At 43.1% G+C, this 21,612-nt stretch overlaps 2 protein-coding genes across 4 annotated transcripts in view; both read left to right on the top strand.

Moving 5' to 3' along the window:
- LOC139548172 (kinase suppressor of Ras 1-like) overlaps positions 1-13,746 on the top strand; it is a 61,747-nt gene extending 48,001 nt beyond the window's left edge. For all 3 annotated transcript variants that reach the window (XM_071357638.1, XM_071357639.1, XM_071357640.1), the window contains 14 exons: positions 1,190-1,251; positions 1,372-1,484; positions 1,608-1,788; positions 2,249-2,290; positions 2,781-2,838; positions 3,017-3,074; positions 6,830-7,084; positions 9,557-9,753; positions 9,962-10,058; positions 10,156-10,295; positions 10,441-10,572; positions 10,810-10,945; positions 11,644-11,777; positions 12,736-13,746. In XM_071357638.1, coding sequence (XP_071213739.1) covers positions 1,190-1,251; positions 1,372-1,484; positions 1,608-1,788; positions 2,249-2,290; positions 2,781-2,838; positions 3,017-3,074; positions 6,830-7,084; positions 9,557-9,753; positions 9,962-10,058; positions 10,156-10,295; positions 10,441-10,572; positions 10,810-10,945; positions 11,644-11,777; positions 12,736-12,814 — 1,684 coding nt within the window. In that variant the 3' untranslated portion in view covers positions 12,815-13,746. The remainder of the gene's footprint in view (positions 1-1,189; positions 1,252-1,371; positions 1,485-1,607; positions 1,789-2,248; positions 2,291-2,780; positions 2,839-3,016; positions 3,075-6,829; positions 7,085-9,556; positions 9,754-9,961; positions 10,059-10,155; positions 10,296-10,440; positions 10,573-10,809; positions 10,946-11,643; positions 11,778-12,735) is intronic.
- An 875-nt stretch (positions 13,747-14,621) lies between these two features.
- lgals9l3 (lectin, galactoside-binding, soluble, 9 (galectin 9)-like 3) lies at positions 14,622-21,254 on the top strand. Its single transcript, XM_071357642.1, has 8 exons — positions 14,622-14,760; positions 15,246-15,334; positions 15,536-15,743; positions 16,628-16,747; positions 16,832-16,984; positions 19,800-19,888; positions 20,218-20,374; positions 20,666-21,254. The coding sequence occupies exons 1-8, from the start codon at positions 14,725-14,727 to the stop codon at positions 20,810-20,812; spliced, it is 999 nt and encodes a 332-aa protein (XP_071213743.1). The 5' UTR covers positions 14,622-14,724; the 3' UTR covers positions 20,813-21,254.
- Positions 21,255-21,612: the final 358 nt, after the last annotated feature.

Genomic DNA, 21,612 nt, shown 5'->3' with positions numbered 1-21,612 from the left:
ATTTTGAAAGGCACACACCTGTCTATATAAGGTCCCACAGTTGACAGTGCATGCCAGAACAAAAACCAAGCCATGAGGTCGAAGGAATTGTCCTTAGAGCGCTGAGACAGGATTGTGTCGAGGCACAGATCTGGGGAAGGGTGCCAAAACATTTCTGCAGCATTGAAGGCCCCCAGGAAGACAGTGGCCTCCATCATTCTAAAATGTAAGAACCTTTCAGAAGGACAACCATCTCTGCAGCACTCCACCAATCAGGCCTTTATGGTAGTGTGTCCAGGTGGAAGCCACTCCTCAGTAAAAGGCACATGACAGCCCACTTGGAGTTTGCCAAAAGGCACCTAAAGGACTCTCAGACCATGAGAAACAAGATTCTCTGGTGTGATGAAAACAAGATTGAAGTCTTTGGCCTGAATGCCAAGCGTCACGTCTGGAGGAAACCTGGCGCCATCCCTACGGTGGAGCATGGTGGTGGCAGCATCATGTAGTGGGGATGTTTTTCAGCGGCAGGGACTGGGAGCCAAGTCAGGATTGAGGGAAAGATGAATGGAGCAAAGTACAGAGCGATCCTTGATGAAACCTGCTCCAGAGCGCTCAGGACCTCAGACTGGAGCGAATGTTCACCTTCCAACAGGACAACGACCCTAAGCACACAGCCAAGACAACAAAGGAGTGGCTGCGGGACAAGTCTTTGAATGTCCTTAAGTGGCCCAGACAGATCCCGGACTTGAACCCGATCGAACATCTCTGGAGAGACCTGAAAATAGCTGTGCAGCAACTCTCCCCATCCAACCTAACAGAGCTTGAGAGGATCTGCAGAGAAGAATGGGAGAAACTCCCCAAACACAGGTGTGCCAAGCTTGTAGCGTCGTACCCAACAATACTCAAAGCTGTAATCGCTGCCAAAGGTGTTTCAACAAAGTACTGAGTAAAGGGTCTGAATACTTATGTAAATGTGATATTTCCGTTTTTATAAAAACCTGTTTTTGCTGTGTCATTATGGGTTATTGTGTGTAGATTGGGGGGGGGGGGGAACAACGGTTTAATCCATTTTAGAATAATACTGTAACGTAACAAAATGTGGAAAAAGTCAAGGGGTCGGAATACTCTCCGAATGCACTGTACATCTCCGCTTTCATTTGTTCACAAGTCACTCTGCTCCTCTGCGAACTACTGTCTCCTCTGCTTCCAGGTTAAAGTGCCATAACAAATGTACCAAAGAAGCCCTTCCCTGCAGGATATCTTTTCTCCCACGTAAGCCCTGGTCCATTCCTGCATACAAAACGACAAAAAATGCACAATGTAATTATCTTTTTCCCGATACATCCCAAGAATGTCAATTTAGTACTGAATCATTGTTCTCTTATTTTTCAGTCCCGCAAATCCGCCGGGCAGAATCTGTACCATCCGATATCAATAATCAAATTGACTGTACGGCAGAGTTACCAATCCAGTTTGGCACTTTACCTAAGGTGCTAACCAAAAAGGTAGAAAAAAGTGTTTTAGCATACGTGTGTATGTGTATTAATAGTAATATAACCATACATGGAACCTCTAATTTGTCCTGAACCTTAATTTATGAAACCTTTCTGTTGAAAACCCTCTTTCAGGACTACCCTCCCATGCTGAGACAGATGGATTCCAGCAGTAACCCCTCCTCCACCACTTCCTCTACACCCTCCTCGCCCACCCCCTTCCAGCAGAGCAACCCCCCCAGCGTCACCGCCACACCGCCCCCCAATCCCTCGCCCAGACCCCAGGGGCCCCGAGACAGCCGATTCCACTTCCCAGGTCCTCACAATGACAGGCTCTTACAGGCCCAAGCGCTCTTTACAGGCCCAAGCGCTCTTTACAGGCCCAAGCGCTCTTTACAGGCCCAAGCGCTCTTTACAGGCCCAAGCGGTCTTTACAGGCCCAAGCGCTCTCTAGATTCCTACCCTGTTCCACTAACATTTCACTCCAAAGCAACACTTCTCCAGTATCTCTCACAGGCATCCACCCCAAAGACTCTAGATTCCCACTGTGTTCATCTCAATCACAACGCTTAACTCCACATCTACCCTAAGCCAGTAATAGCACATCTCTAATCATATTCCAATTCCTGATTACACTTCATTTGCTATTTTACCACTAATCATATAATATATCCTATTATAACATCTCCTTAACTGCTTGTGGCTTATCTAACCCAATCATATCGCTCTCTCCTCTCTATTTTCCTCTGGTGGTTGTTTCTCCTCTTGTCCTTTAGCTGGCTGTTATTCACAACCTAGACAACAGTTTATCTTCCCTGGTGAGTTAACAATGCGTTAACACCGCTCCCTCCCTGTGTGTCCTGTAGTCCTGCCCAACTAGTACAGTACCATCCCCTTATCATGTTCCCTCTCTCCCCATGTTGCTTTGCTGCAGTGGCTTACTATGACTCATGCTATGTTGTGGGAGGGGTCATGGGTGGTTGGTGTCACCTTGGGCACTGCTGCAATGGCATGTTGTAGTCTGCCACTGTAGTTTATGACAAGCTTATAGCAGAGCCATCATATTACATGCTGATAGCTTTGGCTTTTATAGTGCATGCCTGCCCTCTGGTAGACAAAGAGGTGAACTGACTGACTGTGCTGCTTGGCGCTGTGCATGGTTTGACAGAGTTAGAGGCAGCCATCACAATTTAGAGAATATATGCTCTGAAGTGCAGTGAAGATAGATTGGCTTAGTCACATAATAGTTTTACTATGAATCAGATATTTGTGTTCCTTTGCTGAACATCCTCATTGTCCCACACACAGACGTTTCCTCTTCACCGTATCCTGTTGGACTAGACTCTGAAGGCCACCATGGCACTGGGTAAGAGACAACAACTTTTAATGACAAAGTCACTGTAGAGTCCGAGTAAAGACCATTTAAAATGCTGTGGTTTTTCACTCACATTGTCTACTGTAAGTCCACCATAGTTATCATAGTTTCTACTAGACAGGGTTAGGTTAAAGTTAGGAACCCCTGTTTATGATGCTTGTCCCCACAGAGACACACAGCAACTGGCCCAATCAGAACCTCCATCTCAGGGACAGGAAGGAGGATCGGTGAGTACCCAAAATCCCTAGCGGCAGGAATATAATAATAATATTAATGAATTACATTTGTAAAGCTCTTTTCATTATACAATAATAATCTCAAAGTGCATTCAATTAAATAGAAAAATAGTTTAAAAAAGAAAACAAATATGTACGTGCATTCAGAAAGTATTCAGACCTCTTGACTTTTTCCACATTTTGTTAAATTACAGCCTTATTCTAAAATGGATTACATTTGTTAAAATCCTCATCAATCTACACACAATACCCCATAATGACAAAGTGTAAACAGTTTGTTTGAAATTTCATCAAATGTATTAAATCTAAAAAACAGAAATACCTTATTTACATAAGTATTCAGACCTTTTGCTATGAGACTCAAAATGTTGCTCAGGTGCATCCTGTTTCCATTGATCATCCTTGAGATATTTCTACAACTTGATTGGAGTCCATCTGTCAATATAAGATCCAACAGTTGACAGTGCATGCCGTAGAATTGTCCGAGAAGCTCCAAGACAGGATTGTATCGACGCACAGATCTAGGAAAGGGTACCAAAATATTTTTGCAGCATTGAAGGTCCCCAAGAACACAGTGGCCACCATCATTCTTAAATGGAAGAAGTTTGGAACCACCAGACTCTTCTTAGAGCTGACCGCCCAGACAAACTGAGCAATTGGGGGAGAAGGGCCTTGGTCAGGGGGTGACCAAGAACTTGATGGTCACTGACAGAGCTCCAAAGTTCCTCTGTGGAGATGGGAGAACCTTCCAGAAGGACAACGACCCTAAGCACACAGCCAAGACAACGAAGGAGTGGCTGCGGGACAAGTCTTTGAATGTCCTTAAGTGGCCCAGACAGAGCCCGGACTTGAACCCGATCGAACATCTATGCAGAGACCTGAAAATAGCTGTGCAGCGACGCTCGCCTTCCAACCTGACAGAGCTTGAGAGGATTTGCAGAGAAGAATGGGATAAACTCCCCAAATACATGTGTGCCAAGCTTGTAGCGTCAAACCCAAGAAGACTTGAGGCTGTAATCACTGCCAAAGGTGCTTCAACAAAGTACTGAGTAAAGGATCTGAATACTTATGTAAATGTACAGTGGGGAGAACAAGTATTTGATACACTGACGATTTTGCAGGTTTTCCTACTTACAAAGCATGTAGAGGTCTGTAATTTTTATCATAGGTACACTTCAACTATGAGAGACGGAATCTAAAACAAAAATCCAGAAAATCACATTGTATGATTTTTAAGTAATTAATTTGCATTTTATTGCATGACATAAGTATTTGATACATCAGAAAAGCAGAACTTAATATTTGGTACAGAAACCTTTGTTTGCAATTACAGAGATCATACGTTTCCTGTAGTTCTTGACTAGGTTTGCACACACTGCAGCAGGGATTTTGGCCCACTCCTCCCTACAGATCTTCTCCAGATCCTTCAGGTTTCGGGGCTGTCGCTGGGCAATACGGACTTTCAGCTCCCTCCAAAGATTTTCTATTGGGTTCAGGTCTGGAGACTGGCTAGGCCACTCCAGGACCTTGAGATGCTTCTTACGGAGCCACTCCTTAGTTGCCATGGCTGTGTGCTTCGTGTCGTTGTCATGCTGGAAGACCCAGCCACGACCCATCTTCAATGCTCTTACTGAGGGAAGGAGGTTGTTGGCCAAGATCTCGCGATACATGGCCCCATCCATCCTCCCCTCAATACGGTGCAGTCGTCCTGTCCCCTTTGCAGAAAAGCATCCCCAAAGAATGATGTTTCCACCTCCATGCTTCACGGTTGGGATGGTGTTCTTGGGGTTGTACTCATCCTTCTATTCCTCCAAACACGGCGAGTGGAGTTTAGAGCAAAAAGCTCTATTTTTGTCTCATCAGACCACATGACCTTCTCCCATTCCTCCTCTGGATCATCCAGATGGTCATTGGCAAACTTCAGACGAGCCTGGACATGCGCTGGCTTGAGCAGGGGGACCTTGCGTGCGCTGCAGGATTTTAATCCATGACGGCGTAGTGTGTTACTAATGGTTTTCTTTGAGACTGTGGTCCCAGCTCTCTTCAGGTCATTGACCAGGTCCTGCCGTGTAGTTCTGGGCTGATCCCTCACATTCCTCATGATCATTGATGCCCCACGAGGTGAGATCTTGCATGGAGCCCCAGACCGAGGGTGATTGACCGTCATCTTGAACTTCTTCCATTTTCTAATAATTGTGCCAACAGTTGTTGCCTTCTCACCAAGCTGCTTGCCTATTGTCCTGTAGCCCATCCCAGCCTTGTACAGGTCTACAATTTATCCCTGATGTCCTTACACAGCTCTCTGGTCTTGGCCATTGTGGAGAGGTTGGAGTCTGTTTGATTGAGTGTGTGGACAGGTGTCTTTTATACAGGTAACGAGTTCAAACAGGTGCAGTTAATACAGGTAATGAGTGGAGAACAGGAGGGCTTCTTAAAGAAAAACTAACAGGTCTGTGAGAGCCGGAATTCTTACTGGTTGGTAGGTGATCAAATACTTATGTCATGCAATAAAATGCAAATTAATTACTTAAAAATCATACAATGTGATTTTCTGGATTTTTGTTTTAGATTCCGTCTCTCACAGTTGAAGTGTACCTATGATAAAAATTACAGACCTCTACATGCTTTGTAAGTAGGAAAACCTGCAAAATCGGCAGTGTATCAAATACTTGTTCTCCCCACTGTATCTGTTTTTTATCATTAATACATTTGCAAAAATGTCAATTTTTTTTTCTCCCTTTGTCATTATGGGGTATTGTGTGTAGATTGATGAGGAAAACAAATTAATTTAATACATTTTAGAATAAGGCTGTAATGTAACAAAATGTGGACAAGTCAAGGGGTCTGAATACTTTCTGAATGCACTGTGCACAATGCACTATCTCAGTACTGTGCATGGGCCTAAAGCCAGACTGGAGAGCTTCATAAAGATGGTTAGCACTGAGGTGTGACTGAAGCTGAGTTGCCAGTATGTTCTCCATGGCTTTAGATAAAAATGTGAGGTTGGAAATAGGCCTGTAGTTTAAGAGAAGGTCTTGGTCAAGGGATGGTTTCTTGAGCAAGGGGGTGATGACAGTGATGTTGAACAGTGATGGCACCTGCCCAGTATGGAGAGAATTGCAACAATTTGAGAGCAGCTGAGTATGTTTTGAACAGTGATGTTACAATAGGGTCGTGGGGGCCACTGGTAGTCTTCATTTTATTAGAGGATTTCTACCACAGCAGAAGGTGAGACCAGAGCTAAATCACTTAGAGGGGGGGGCAGATATGGGTGGTGGGTTAGGAGCCAGAGTGGGGTTGAGGTTGGAGAATACAATGTTCTTTCGAATGGTGTTGATTTTAGCCTTGAAGAACACAGCAAATCGGTTGCATTGTTCGGTACTTTCTGAAAAAGTGAAAGAGAAAACAGTTCCATTTTTTGAGATTGGGAAACCACCCAGCAGCATAACCTGATCAAGTGACAGTTCTCTAGTCTAGTTAATTATGTGGTGCAATGATACTGACGTGATCATTTGACCATATAGAGAACTTAATAAAAGATTGTTTCTCTGTTTGGGTTTCAGTTTTTTTTCCGATCTCTCTACCTGTGCTGTTGTGTGCAGATAAACCAGCAAAGAAATCGAATAGACTTCTGAAACTGATCCAGAAATCTGAAATCTGCAATTACATGGAATACCGGCCTAAATGTATGTTTTGTTTGGATTGACATGACACAATTTGTGCATGCTTTGTCTCTGTGTATTCAGGAAGAGGAGGCAGAAGAGGAGGAATACCTAGGAGAGGAGGATGAGGGAAATGGTAGCAGGGAGAGCAGAGAGAAGGGCCACACAAATGGAGAGTGTGATGGGGACGAGTTAGAGGACCTGCCCAGCTACCGGGGCAGGATGGCCGGGGGCCGATGGAGGGGACCCATCTCCCGTAAGGCCAGCCAGACCAGCGTGTACCTGCAGGAGTGGGACATCCCCTACGAGCAGCTGGAGCTGGGGGAGCTCATTGGCAAGGTGAATGACTACAGCTTTACATAGTGTTAAATATACAGTACCAGTCAAAATTTTGGACATCTCTCATTCAAGGGTTTTTCTTTAATTTGACTATTTTCTACATTGTAGAATAATAGTGACGACATCAAAACTATGAAATAACACATATGGAATCATGTAGAAACCAAAAAAGTGTTGAAGGTCAGTAAATTTGGAAAATTTCAAGAACTTTCAATGTTTCTTCAAGTGCAGTTGCAAAAACCATCAAGCGCTATGATGAAACTGGCTCTCATGAGGACCACCACAGGAAAGGAAGACCCAGAGTTACCTCTGCTGCAGAGGATGAGTTCAATAGATTTACCAGCCTCAGAAATTTCAGCCCAAATAAATGCCTCACAGACTGTTCAGAGGAGACTGTGTGAATCAGGCCTTCATGGTCGAATTGTGCAAAGAAACCACTACTAAAGGACACCAATAATAAGAAGAGACTTGCTTGGGTCAAGAAACATGAGCATTGGACATTGGACCGGTGGAAATCTGTCCTTAGGTCTGGAGTCCAAATTTGATATTTTTGGTTCCAACCGCCGTGTCTTTGTGAGACGCAGTGTAGGTGAATGGATGATCTCCGCATGTGTAGTTCCCACTGTGAAGCATGGAGGAGGTGTAATGGTCTGGTGGTGCTTTGCTGGTGACACTGTCAGTGATTTATTTAGAATTCAAGGTACACTTAACCAGCATGGCTACCAGCAATATGCCATCCCATCTGGTTTGGGCTTAGTGGGACTATCATTTGTTTTTCAACATGACAATGACCCAACACTCCTCCAGGCTGTATAAGGGCTATTTGACCAAGAAGGAGAGTGATTGAGTGCCGCATCAGATGACCTGGCCTCCACAATCACCCGACCTTAACCGAATTGAGATGGTTTGGGATGAGTTGGACCGCAGAGTGAAGGAAAAGCAGCCAACAAGTGCTCAGCATATGTGGGAACTCCTTAAAGACTGTCGGAAAAGCATTCCATGTGAAGCTGGTTGAGAGAATGCCAAGAGTGTGCAAAGCTGTCATCAAGGCAAAGGGTGGCTACTTTGAAGAATCTAAAATCTAAAATATATTTTGGTTTGTTTCAACACTTTTTTTGGTTACTACATGATTTGTAATTATTTAGTTTTGATGTCGTCACTTTTTATTATACAATGTAGAAAATAATAAAAAAAAAAAAAAAAACATGGAATGAGTAGGTGTGTCCAAACTTTTGACTGGTACTGTACACTCAGTGGTCAGTTTATTAGGTACACCACCTCGTTGACGGTTCACTCCTACAGACAGTGAGTCACGTGGCCATGGCTTGCTATATATTGCAGGCAGGCAGGCATCGAGTGTATCTACCCAGAGGTGGGGTAGTAGCAGTGGTGGAAAAAGTACCCAATTGTCATACTTGAGTAAAAGTAAAGATACCTTAAAAGAAAATTACTCAAGTAAAAGTGAGTCACCCAGTAAAAAGTCTAGTAAAAGTCTAAAAGTATTTGGTTTAAAATGTACTTAAGTATCAAAAGTAAATGTAATAGTTAAAATATACTTAAGTACCAAAAGTACAAGTATAAATAATTTTAAATTCCTTATATTAAGCAAACCAGACAGCACAATCTTCTTTTTTAATTTTTTTTTTACGATAGCCAGGGGCACACTTCAACACTCAGACATCATTTACAAACGAAGCATTTATGTTTAGTGAGTCTGCCAAATCAGAGGCAGTAGAGATGTGTCACGGCTTTCTTCCTGGGCTGAAAGAGAGGACCAAAATGCAGCGCGGCTAGTGTTCAACATGTTTAATAACGAACAAGTGAACACTACAAACAACAAACAAAATAACAAACCGTGAAAACCGAGACAGTCCTATCTGGTGCAGAACAAACACAGAGACAGGAAACAAACACCCACAAAATCCCAACACAAAACAAGCCTCCTATATATGATTCTCAATCAGGGACAACGATTACCATCTGCCTCTGATTGAGAACCATATTAGGCTGGACATAGAAACAGACAAACTAGACACACAACATAGAATTCCCACCCAGCTCACGTCCTGACCAACTAAACACATACAAAACAACAGAAAACAGGTCAGGAACGTGACAAGATGACCAGGGACGTTCTCTTGATAAGTCTGTGAATTAGACAATTTCCTGTCCTGCTAAGCAACTAGTACTTTTTGGAGTCAGGGAAAATGTAAAAAGTACATTCTTTTCATTAGGAATTAGTGAAGTAAATGTTGTAAAAAATATAAGTAGTAAAGTACAGATATCCCAAAAAACGACATAAGTACTTTACACCACTGGGTAGTAGGGCTCATATTCAAGTGAATTGGTATCTGCATGTCTCCTTTAAAAAAAAAAAGGCCAATGGATTAGAGTTCCTTGAAAAGGAAGATTAAAAATAGGCTTCAGGGTAGCTAATAACACAAGTGCCCATACTCTACCTCCCTATTCCAGGGCCGTTGGGGGAAGGTGCATAAGGGGCGCTGGCATGGAGAGGTGGCCATCCGGCTGCTAGAGATAGACGGTAATAATCAGGACCACCTGAAGCTGTTTAAGAAGGAGGTGATGAACTACAGGCAGACCCGCCACGAGAACGTGGTCCTCTTCATGGGGGCCTGCATGGCCCCGCCACACCTCGCCATCATCACCAGGTTAGGGGGAGGGAAGGGGGAAAGGGAGGTGGGGATGGTAAGGGAGTTGAGCAGGGAAAAGCTGGAACCCTTGAATCAATCTATGAAAAGTATTAAATGTGTCTTGGTTTAACAAATGAGGAAACCAGGAAAGGCTTTGTTTAGAGAAACGAGATGATCCAGTTATCACTCCCTTTCCCCCCTGACATTTCTTCTTGTTTTCTCTCAGTTTCTGCAAAGGTCGGACACTATTCTCTGTTGTAAGAGATGCCAAGAACACACTAGACATCAACAAGACAAGGCAGATTGCTCAGGAAATTGTTAAGGTGTGGTATTACTCAACTTCTCTTTAATTGTAAGTACATTGTAAGCAGCCTACTCTTCCTTTCACTGAAAGTAACAAAACTCTGACCTCTTCCTCAGGGTATGGGCTACCTTCATGCTAAAGGAATCGTTCACAAGGACCTGAAGTCCAAGAATGTGTTCTATGACACAAACAAAGTGGTAATCACAGACTTTGGTCTTTTTGGAATGTCTGGAGTGGTACAAGAGTACCACAAGAGGTAAGCAAAAAAACACTTTGTAAAAAGTTGAACACTCTGAGAAGCATACTTCTATACCTTTTGAGTCCAGATGAAAGATCAAAGTGTACGTTTCTCCATCTGTGGGTATCTGTTTATGTGTCTGGGTCTGTGTGTGTGTGTCCAGGCGAGAGAACGAACTAAGGCTCCCTCATGGCTGGATCTACTACCTGGCCCCTGAGATCGTTCGCAGGATGGGTACTGGGAACCATGAGGACCGCCTGCCTTTCTCCAACGCTGCAGACGTCTACGCCTTTGGGTGCACACCATTTCCGGCCATCTTATATCCTGCCATAATAATAATACTGCATTTACTTAAATATAGGACATCTGAATGCTTTTAGAAAATTTAGCTCAAAACAAACAACATTGGATTTTTTGGGGATACATACATAAATCGGTTGAAATGTGGCTCCCCATGAAATGAATGTGTGTATGCTGTTTGTATACAGGGTTAAGACTGAGGGGCTAACCATACAGTATATTTCACCCCCAGCACCATTTGGTACGAGCTGCAGGCCCGTGGCTGGCCACTCACCAACCAGCCGGCAGAGGCCACCATCTGGCAGGTGGGCAGCGGAGAGGGCATCAAGAAGGTCCTGGCAAAGGTCAGCCTGGGCAAGGAGGTCACGGTAAGGTCAAAGAGCAGTTTGTGACAGTGTGATGTCCTCTGGGAAGCTTAGTGTACTGTATTGACATGATAATAAAACAAACAATATTATTCTCGGTGTGCGAGTGATATCATTAAAACAGACTGACATCGTACTACCAGAGCCAAAACCTTTAAATGGGTTATCAAATAAAATAAAATGTTATTGGTCACATACACCTGGTTAGCAGATGTTAATGAGAGTGTGGCGAAATGCTTGTGCATCTAGTTCGCAGTAATATCTAACAAGTAATCTAACAATTCCCCAACAACTACCTAATACACACAAATCTAAAGGGGTGAATGAGAATATGTACATATAAGTATATGGATGAGCGATGGTTGAGTGGCATAGGCAAGGTACAGTAAATGGTTTAAAATACAGTATATACATGTGATATGAGTAATGTAAGATATGTAAACATTATTAAAGTGGCATTATTTGAAGTGGCATTGTGTAAGTGACTAGTGATCCATTTATGAAAGTGCAGTGATTGGGTCTCAATGTAGGCAGCAGCCTCTCTGAGTTAGTGATTGCTGTTCAGCAGTCTGATGGCCTTGAGATAGAAGCTGTATTTCAAACTCTCGGTCCCAGCTATACATCTACGTTGTGTGTGTATAGCTATATTGATGGATGTACGATTATATAAATACCCCCCCCCCCCCCCCCCTGTACTGTAGGAGATACTGTCTGCCTGTTGGTCCTTCAAGCCAAAAGAGCGTCCCTCCTTCACCCAGTTGACTGACATGCTGGAAAAGCTGCCGAAGCTCAACCGCAGGCTCTCCCACCCAGGACACTTCTGGAAGTCAGCCGAGTATGTATCCTAAAGACCAGAATCCCACTTGAGATATACTGTATATACACTCTGTATATATTTAAAATACTTCTCCTATGTCTATGGGGATGCCACTCTTGATGGCGTTGGGTTCACTCATGGCTCACAATGTACCTGTTGATCCCTCTGCCTCCAGTGATGTCACATTGGATGGAGCCGGGAGAACATGGGGTGTTTGTATGAGTGTGTGAATAAGAATGTGTTTATGGTGGAGAGCTGTAGCCCTCCGATAAACCTGGGCCTACTGTATGTTTTTTTGTAAGACCTTTGATTTAAATAACTAAAAGGGATGACTCTGATACAAATCACCAGCTTTATATACAGTTGTCTTCAATAGGGAATTTTTTCTAAAAGATAGAAATGTTATCATTTTTAATTAAAGGTTGAACAGGACAAAAGGTGAAATAGCCTGTTGAAACTGTTTGGTTTGTGACTGTTCATTTCAGAGCTGATTGTTTTGATTCCCTAAATATGTCCATGTTTTAAAGAGAGTATACTTTATAATAGCACTACCCCTCTCCCTGTCTCTATGCTGTCCATCTCTGTGGGCAGTGATTGGAGGCTTGAGTGTCCCACCTCCTGTGTCTCCCTTTCTGTGAATAGTTGTCATACCTCTCTCTCTTGACATCTCTGTTTGGGTCTCACTCACTCACTCCCTCCCTCTCTTCTTCTCTGGGCGCCGCTGCTCTCTCCTGGATGACCACTGACTGACTCCACCTGTTCCTGCTCCACTTCACTCTCCCTTGGGCCCCTCCTCCTTCTCCACCTCTTTACTGCCAACCCCCTCAAACCCCCTCCCCAACACCAACGTTTGTTTCCCCATATCATTTTTTCCTCCTCCGTGAACATCTTCTCCTATTGAATCATCCCTCCTCCACTCCTCTCCTTGATCTATCACATCCTACTTTCTTCTTCTCTCCTTGCTCTCCGTGTGAAGGCCCTGGGTTCATCATCATTGCCTGCGGGACCATTGCACTAAGGGCCTGCAGTCTCGCTGCCCCTACATATACAAATAACACATCTCTCAGTGGCAACTTGTGCTTATCAATTCTAAGGAATAGCCTGTTTGTTATTAGATTCAGAGGAATTCAGAAGAATGGACTACCCTGCATAATGACATCAACTGGTATCACAGCCAATAGAGTAACCGATATATAGAGTAATGTATCTTTGTCAACTTGCTAAATGTACCATAATGCACTGCCTGGGTTGTTTGTTGTTCTTTGCCTAACTGCAGTTCATGTATTGACATTTTGGTACTAGTAGTGGCTAATGCAAACAGTCTAGTCTAACCGCTTGCTTTCTTTAAATTTACCTCTCTCTCTCACGCTCGCTCTGTACTCTCTCTCTCGCTTGCTCTCTTCTCTCTTTTCCTCTTTCTCTCTCTTTTTCTCTCTCTCACCCTACAACTTAGGTTCTAGCCTTCAGTATGCAAGAGGAAGTAATACTATGAGGTTCAATGTCAAATGTTGATTTGCCTCTTGTGCACTCTGTGTGCCTGTGTCAGCATGCCCTGTGTGTGTGTGTATAGGGACATGTGCGCATGCTTGTTTGGTTGGTAGCTGAATGTAATGTGCTGGACATCCAGAGGTTAACCCTGTGAAAGACTGTAGTGATTGAATGTTAGCAGTGATAACAACACAAAGATAAATGTATCCAATATATAGAATTGTTTTATTTAATGTACAGATAACATTTATTTTATTATGTGTACAAAGTCTTTATATTACATTGTACGTTACATTATAGGTACTTCACATCTAATTATGTAGAGCTTCAAAATCTATTTTTCCCTCACAAAACACTGTGTAAACAAATTGTACATTACTTAAAGATGGGTTGGTGTTTCTTATGTCATAAGAATGTATATTTTTGTACAGATTGTGGCTACACTCTGAAAGAGTTTCTGGTTTCCTCAGTGAAAGATAATAAAACTAAACTCACGTCATTTGGTTCTGTGTCTTGTTTTGGAATGCTTTCAACAGTTTGAATGTATGATCAGTTAGATAAAAAAGGTATCACTTTACATTAAGCAGCTAAATTACAAGCACACAATTCCCACTAGACACCATTTATACAGTTGATTTATTTCCAAGTGTTTGGTTTGATTTAAAGGGGCAATCCGGGATTCAAAACTTTGACCTCAAATATGGGTACCACTGACTCACCAGTTCCCAGAAGAGAGAGGATGATTTAGAGAACAGACATGTTCATGACTCCCATGACTCCCTACACTATGGTGGTCTTCTGGTGGGCTCAATACACTTCTGCTACTGATATGCAGGATTACATCAAAAAGTGTGTCATGCAATATACAGTATGTGAAAAATGTCAGTACAAACGTAGTACATGGTTATTTCTCTTCTAGAACATTTTGAAACAAATACAAATGAATGTGTGTATTTGTAGCATTATTACTAAAACTCCAAAATGAGAAATATCCTCACCGAATCCAGGAGAGACAAATGGAAGTGTCTAAAGGACAGTGGAGGCCTACAGTTAGTTGTCTTGGGTTAAGGTGACAATCGGGCAATTCATTAGGATTTGGAATAAGAAATTATTAGAAATTAAAAAGTTCCCATTGTTATTACATTTTACATGTGATGTTAGCATGTGTGTGTGTGCATGGAGACAAACTGACCTCTATACACAGCAAACTCTGTCCAATTCTGAGTCAACTTCCCGCAACATCTTCTGACTGAGTAATTGCAGGTTAATGATTGAAAGGTATTGAGGTATTCGTTAGGGGATAAAACAATGTAGGGGAATTCTAAACTAGGCTACATTGTTACTTACTTACTTCCTCCTCCCACCCCTTCAATGCACGTAAAAACGAAACTACACATTTCTGAAACTACACATATCATCACGGAGAGAGCGTTGAGCAACTGAGAAGACGTTTCGATTTACAGTGAGATTTGCAAAAATGGCATTTTATAACCAGCAACCTTTTTATAATCCGGTACGTTTATTAAAACCATTTGTTATGTGATTTGTTGTGTTGTGTATTTAAAATGTAGATGCTCTTAATGTTTAACTTTGGGAGAGTTGGGCGATTGCTTACGGTCAAATCTGGTAATCAAAATGCGCTCCCATCCGCTTCTCAGCAATATACAGTACATTATTTTCCCAGTTATAGTCTGCTTTTTTCAGTTCACATATTTAATTCTAAAATCAATATATGCAAAGCTAGACATTCATAGTATCAATTCATGCTATGCTATTGTGCAAATTTAACATGTATGTTATTAGGCTACAGTGAATGTCTCGCGTATTCCGTTATGTAGACCTAGGCCTATTAATAATTATCACACAAGCAGTAATAGTGGATGTAGTAAAGAGGAGAGTCAATGGCCTCTAGCCTACATAATAGTTGTTTTAATTTCATTTATCCATTCTTATTCAATTGAGTTTGTCATTAATGATTCTGTTTATTATATGTCCCAGAGTCTCCCTTTCACCGGCTCTATCCAAGGTGGGCTTCAGGAGGGGATGACCATCACTATCACTGGGAGAGTTCACCATAGGGCAGACAGGTGGGTCACCACTCACCGATATAAGCTTTGATAATACATGTCCTTATTAGTTGTCTTCGAGAGAGTCAGTGGGTGCGTTCCAGTCCAGATAAGGCCTAGTACACATTTTTTGCGCAGATATAAACTTGTTTCCGAGAATTGTTTTACATATCCGGAAGCACATGATCTCTCTCGGTCTCACTTTCTCTTTCTCTTTCTCAGGTTCCATGTGAATTTGCAGTGTGGTTCAAGGGCAGGGGCAGACATTGCCCTTCACTTCAATCCACGCTATGACAGTCACCCTGGATATGTGGTGACCAACACCTTGCAGCAGTCCAGATGGGGGACAGAGGAGCGGAATCAGCATTCCCCCTTCCAACATGGCTCCTGCTTCAGCCTCGAGATAACTGTCCAGAGGGACTTCTTCCAGGTCACCCAAACCCTCCCCTACTATAGCAAATGGAGGATACAGATGTAGGATCTTAATTTGAGCCAGTTTGTTACAGCAGGAAATTAATCCTGCAGTCACAGGAAATGTTCATTATTATATGGATTATAATTAATGGGGTTGATAATTTTTTGTTTTAAAGGGGAAATTACAAATGTTAGAAGCCTTTTTAAACCTTGAATACACAAAAAGTCAGCATTTCCTGTTGGCAGGAAAAATCTCATCAACAAAAGAGTGATCAAATTAAGAACCTACATCTGTACATTCCGACTACAGAACAACCTTTTCAGTCTGTCATTGTAAAATATATAATTTCCTGTTTTATATAAATGACTGTAAAATATTATGCTTACGGAGCTCCCACATGATTTTAATGAAGTCAGTGACTCATAATCTTTTGTATTTTTTATTTAACCTTTATATAACTAGGCAAGTCAATTAAGAACAAATTTTTATTTAGAATGACGGCCTACCCCGGCCAAACCCTAACCCGGACGACGCTGGGCCAATTGTGCGCCGTCCTATGGGACTCCCAATCACGGGCGGTTGTGATACACCCTGGAACCCGAACAGGGGTCTGTAGTGACGCCTCTAGCACTGAGATGCAGTGCCTTTGACAGCTGCGCCCCTCGGGAGCCCATGATGTTTCACTCTTGTTTAATTGAAATGATATGTTATGTATTCTATTTGTATTATATTTTACTGTGTGACTCAATTTATTCTAGTCTGTTTAGGAGTTAAAATGGATTTCAATTCATGGGTTGGAAAATAACTTGAATAGTTGTGAGTGACACTTGTTCTCTCACTCACTGTCCTCAGGTCCATAATGACTCTGCTCATGGTCGTTCTCTGTTCTCTGTCTTCAGTTGAAAGTGAATGGGAACCATTTCATGACCTTCAAGCACCGTATCCCGTTTTCCTCAGTGGACACCATCTCAGCCGAGGGGAAAGTGGAGTTGACCTCCATCGTCTTCCAGAACCCTGCGGTGAGTAGTACCTAACATATTAATTAGATGGACAGAGAATTTGAAGACAGTTCAACTGATTGAAAGGGATTTTATGTCCTTCAGCCCACCTTTCCTGCACAGCCAGGATTTCCGGCACAACCTGGATTCCCTTCTTATCCGGGATTTCCGGCCCAGCCAGGATTCCCTTCTTATCCGGGATTTCCGGCACAACCAGGATTCCCTTATCCAGGATTTCCCGCACAACCAGGACATCCAGTGAGTTAATCTGGATCTGAATCAATAATGATAATTTATTGGCCAACCAGTTCTTGGTTATTGAACTCATGAAAACATTTTTTGTCAGATCTGTGATTTGTATTCCTTTCACTGTCTTTCAGATTTTAGTTATCTTTCAGTCAACTGGGTTAGACATCTCACTATGGGACATCCCTATTTTGTGGGTCATTGGTGGAAGCATTATTCAAATCACGCCTAACAGCATAATCAGTCACTCCTAACAGGCCAATCAGAGCTTTGTGGGTGTACCCCTGCACTGCTCTGGTTTTCTCATTCTTCGAGTCTATTTGGTTACCATCTGGTTACTAGTCTTAAAGCAGCTTCATTTAGAAAACTAGCTCTCAACTTAACTGTTCCTTTTGGTGTGGGTTACCACCCCAACCGAAAGCGTTGAATGGCTTATTTTCAGGACTTCTGCTAACTTCATCTTCACTTAACAGAGTGAAGTTACCTCGGTTAGCTTGTTAGCAGTGTTTTTTTGTTGTCGTCTAGCTACAGTAGACCTGTTGCCTGGACTACACACCTTTCGCGTAGTTAGCTATTTAGCTCCACTGCTTTAACATCTCACTAATAGCAAGTTCCCACAAATTTTAGCTAGTCCCATCGCAATTGTAGCTAGTTACCTTCACACAGGAGATATCTAAGGTTCGCCTTTGAGTGCATAGCCTACGAATATCTCGCCTTACCATTCAGTCTGTCCCTTGCCCCACTGACGGACACTCTGGCTCAGGCAGCGGAGCACACAGCCTAGCTGTTGTTGCACATGCTCGCTCTAGGCTTCAGGATGAATCGTGCCAAAAGCTTGCTCTTACCGATCCAGCAGAAAATATTTTTGGGAGGAGAGCGATGGCTTTTCGCCACTGCCTCTGTGTTTTGCCCGGCAACATCAGTCAAGTACTGACACAGCGTATCACATTTAACAAACCAAACATTCAAATATTGTTTTAGAAGGTAAAGTAAAAACCCAAACCAGTCCGTCCATCAATACAGGTATATTGTTAAAATACGTTATACTGCCTAGGGCGAAATATTCCACCCACATCCCGAGCTGATGGATCTCTGGGCCTGGCCCATGAGAAGTCCAATTTAGACTCGGTGGGCTTGCCTCCAAACGTGGTTGCCACAATTCAGAGCGCCAGAGCCCCTTCTACAAGAGGTCGTTACGACATGAAGTGGTGGGTATTCGAGAGGTGGTGTGAGAGACGTGAGTTGGTCCCCTTTCAGTGTTACTTTCCTGCCGTTCTCTTCTTCCTACAGAAATTTCTCGACAAGGGCAAAGCCTTTTCCACCGTTAAGGTCTACTTGGCGGCGATATTAGCCTGCCATGTAGGACTAGGTGAGATGACGATCGGGGCTCACCCCCTGGTTCGTAGTTTTATCAAGGGAGCGCGTGGTCTCCATCCGGTCTCCAAGCCACTTGCACCATCATGGGACTTGGCGCTGGTTCTGGATGCACTTACAGGCAATCACTTTTAACCCCCGGAGAAGTGGATCTTAAGACTCTGTCTTATAAGAAGGCCCTGTTGCTCGCCTTGGCCAAGCACGTTAGCGACCTTCATGCGCTCTCAGTTCACCCTTCATACACTCAGTTTGCCCCCAACTTCTCCAAGGTTAGGATACGTGCTAACGCCACGTTCATTCCTAAGGTCATTCCCATGACCTATAGTAGTCAAGCCACTGACCTCTTTCCCTTCCACCCTCAGCCTTTATCTCCTCCAGAGCAGCGGCATCTTAACACGTAGTGTCTGGTGCGCGCACTGCGCATCTACATGGGCAGGATTAGGCCATTCCGGAATTGTGACCAACTGTTTGTTTGCTTTGCCACCCAGCTCAGGGCAGGGCTTGGTCCAAACAACGCCTCTTCCATTGGGTAATGGAGGCTATCGCCAAGGCGTACAGTTATCCAGGATTGCAGTCTCCACTGGGTGTCCGGGCACATTCCACTAGAGGAATTGCCACGTCATGGGCACTGTTCAGAGGCATCTCCGGCTAGTTGGGCTAGTCATTACTGCACCCTCCCTGGCACACACAGTCATTGGTGCTGGAGCTGAGTAGTATAGATCAGATACATTACCATGAACCACAACAGGCTTCTCAGGAAACGGGCTATTGGCAATCGGGGTGTTTTGCAAGTGTCCCATAGTGAGATGTCGAACCGAGTCGACTGAAAGATAAATTTGGGTTACGGTATGTATTCCCAGGTTTCTGAAGGAGATGAGGGAGACATCTCACCATCATCTTGCACAGTGCAGGGTGTTATATAGAGGAGCGTACACCCACAAAGCTCATATTGGCCTGTTAGGCGTGATTGAATAAGGCTTCAACCAATGACCCGCAAACGAGGGCGTGTCACATAGTGATACGTCTCCCTCATCTCCTTCACTGAATCGTTTTATGCTTCGTAGTCCTGATGCTTCCTGTGATGGGGTATTTTAAGATCACTAAAGTTCATATTTGTATAGTGTGATCTACTTCCTCTTTCTGTACACTGACTGTATCGTTGTGTGAGTGTAACGACCTGTCATTGTCTTTAGGCAGATTGTGACAGAGTTACAGTAAATATACAGTAACCTGTTTACAGGGAAATGTAGTACTGTAATCAACGTGCTGTCAAGATCCCCCTCTCCTGTTGCTTGTCACAGGCCCCTCCTCTATATGTCCAGCCACCATTCTTTGTAAATGATCTTCTACTTTCTTGTACTGTAGTGTTGGTGAGCAAATTTAGTTAGTTCTATCGCATCAACGTCTATTGGTCATAATGAGTGATTCATTCAAATCTTCCATTTTCATCCAGGCTGTTCCATACAAGAACATGATCAATGGAGGACTCTACCCTGGACGCACCATCAACATCCAGGGAGTGGTTAACCCCAATGCCAATAGGTCTGATCCTGTCTTATTGTCTTTACAGTAAAGGAGAATAACAGTGGGAAATACACTTCCCCTGGAGTTACAATATAAAATCCTATATATATTTGAATGAAAAAAAAGCATAAAAGAACTTTGGCAATTCTAGTTCACCTCATTTCCATTGTATTGCATGTGTGTCAATGAGCCCTTGGCTTAGACACTTAACTTGCCTAGTTAAATAAAGGTTCAAATTAAAAATAAATAGAAAGAGGTAGGCCAACAAAACATCCTGGAGGGTGCAACAATAGCAGTTCTCCTGTCATGGTTTTTCCCCAACACTTATCCTTTCCCCTTGCCTATAGGTTCCACGTTAACCTACTGTTCAACTCTGGGATTGCGCTGCACTTCAACCCCCGATTTGACGAAACCCTAGTGGTACGCAACAGCAAGCTGAGAGACCAGTGGGGAAAGGAGGAGCGCTCTGGTGGAATGCCCTTCCACAAGGGCCAGTCTTTCACGGTAACTAGCCACCAGGAACCATCCACTTTTATCTAAAGGGTGCCGTTACACAACACACCTTGTATACAATCTCAGTTTCAAGGGTGAATAATTATTTATTGTTTCAGCACCAAGCATACCACTTATCTTTCTGTCTAGCTAAGCCCTTTCCTGATACTGATTTCCTTTCTGGTTTAGTCACTCAGACTGTGGCATGATGTTCATTAGAGAGATGATCCACATTAAAGATGCTGGATTGTTTCTCTCTTTATATCAGACTGAGTACTAATAAGGCTAGTTTGGTCTTTTCAGCTGTCTATTTACTGTGAGGATCAGTGCTACAAGATAGTGGTCAACGGGAATCAGACGAGCACCTACAAACACCGCCACACCCTCCTCCAGCAGGTCAACATCCTGGAGGTGGATGGAGACCTCAGTTTGACCTCTGTGATGGTTTAGTGCTGTGGGTCACAACTGTCTTCGGTGACCTAGCCACTTGTTTCATTTTGTGTCACCTCTGACCCAAACCACTTGTATTTTTTGATCTCTTCTTGCTACGATAAAAATGACATGAACTTAGTTTTTTTACTGCTTGTTAGATTATCTCACTTGCAAATGTATTATTAGTGAGTGCTGTGCCATCGACTTCAAGGATGAGAAATGTGTTCCTGTTTGTTATAAATCACAGTAGAAAGCCATTAGAAATCACATTGATTGCTTTAGCCATTTCTTCTGTAGCGCTAGACAAATTCTTAAATCATTATTATTTTGTGATATAATGCCAGACCTGACGTTACCTATCATGAGAAGTACCCTGAGGACAGTGCCTGGTAATTCCATATGTAGCCTTGTTCATCACCAGTAGTCTCTATACTCTTTTCTATAAACATTTTAAGATATATATAGTGTGTGCTTTCAATTTAAAAAAATATATATATTTCAAATGTGAAACATTTTGGAGTGAGATTGGCTATGCCTCTAAATCAGGGCTCTCCAACCCTGTTCCTGGAGAGCTACTGTCCTGTAGGTTTTCACTAGCACACCTGATTCTAATAATTAGCTGGTTGATTAACTGAACCAGGTTAGTTCCTGGGGTTGGAGCGAAATCCTACAGGAGGGTAGGGCTCCAGGAACAGGGTTGGAGATAACTGTGCTAAAGCCTTGTTCACACTGCAGGCCTTAATGCTGAAATCAGTTCTATTTTTTAAATCCGTATTGGAATACTGACTGTCCAAACAGCAAGTTACAAGTGACCAAAT

The sequence above is a fragment of the Salvelinus alpinus genome, chromosome 21 (genome assembly GCF_045679555.1).
Source record: "Salvelinus alpinus chromosome 21, SLU_Salpinus.1, whole genome shotgun sequence".
Lineage (NCBI taxonomy): Eukaryota > Metazoa > Chordata > Actinopteri > Salmoniformes > Salmonidae > Salvelinus > Salvelinus alpinus.
The sequence above is the reverse complement of the archived record's forward strand: the minus strand, read 5'-3'. Positions and strand labels throughout refer to the sequence as shown.

Coding starts and splice junctions, on each gene's coding strand:
- lgals9l3 (XM_071357642.1), top strand. CDS start 14,725: ATGGCATTTTATAACCAGCAACCTTTTTATAATCCG. Junction 14,761..15,245: donor AGCAACCTTTTTATAATCCG/GTACGTTTATTA, acceptor TATATGTCCCAG/AGTCTCCCTTTCACCGGCTC. Junction 20,375..20,665: donor ACAAGGGCCAGTCTTTCACG/GTAACTAGCCAC, acceptor TGGTCTTTTCAG/CTGTCTATTTACTGTGAGGA.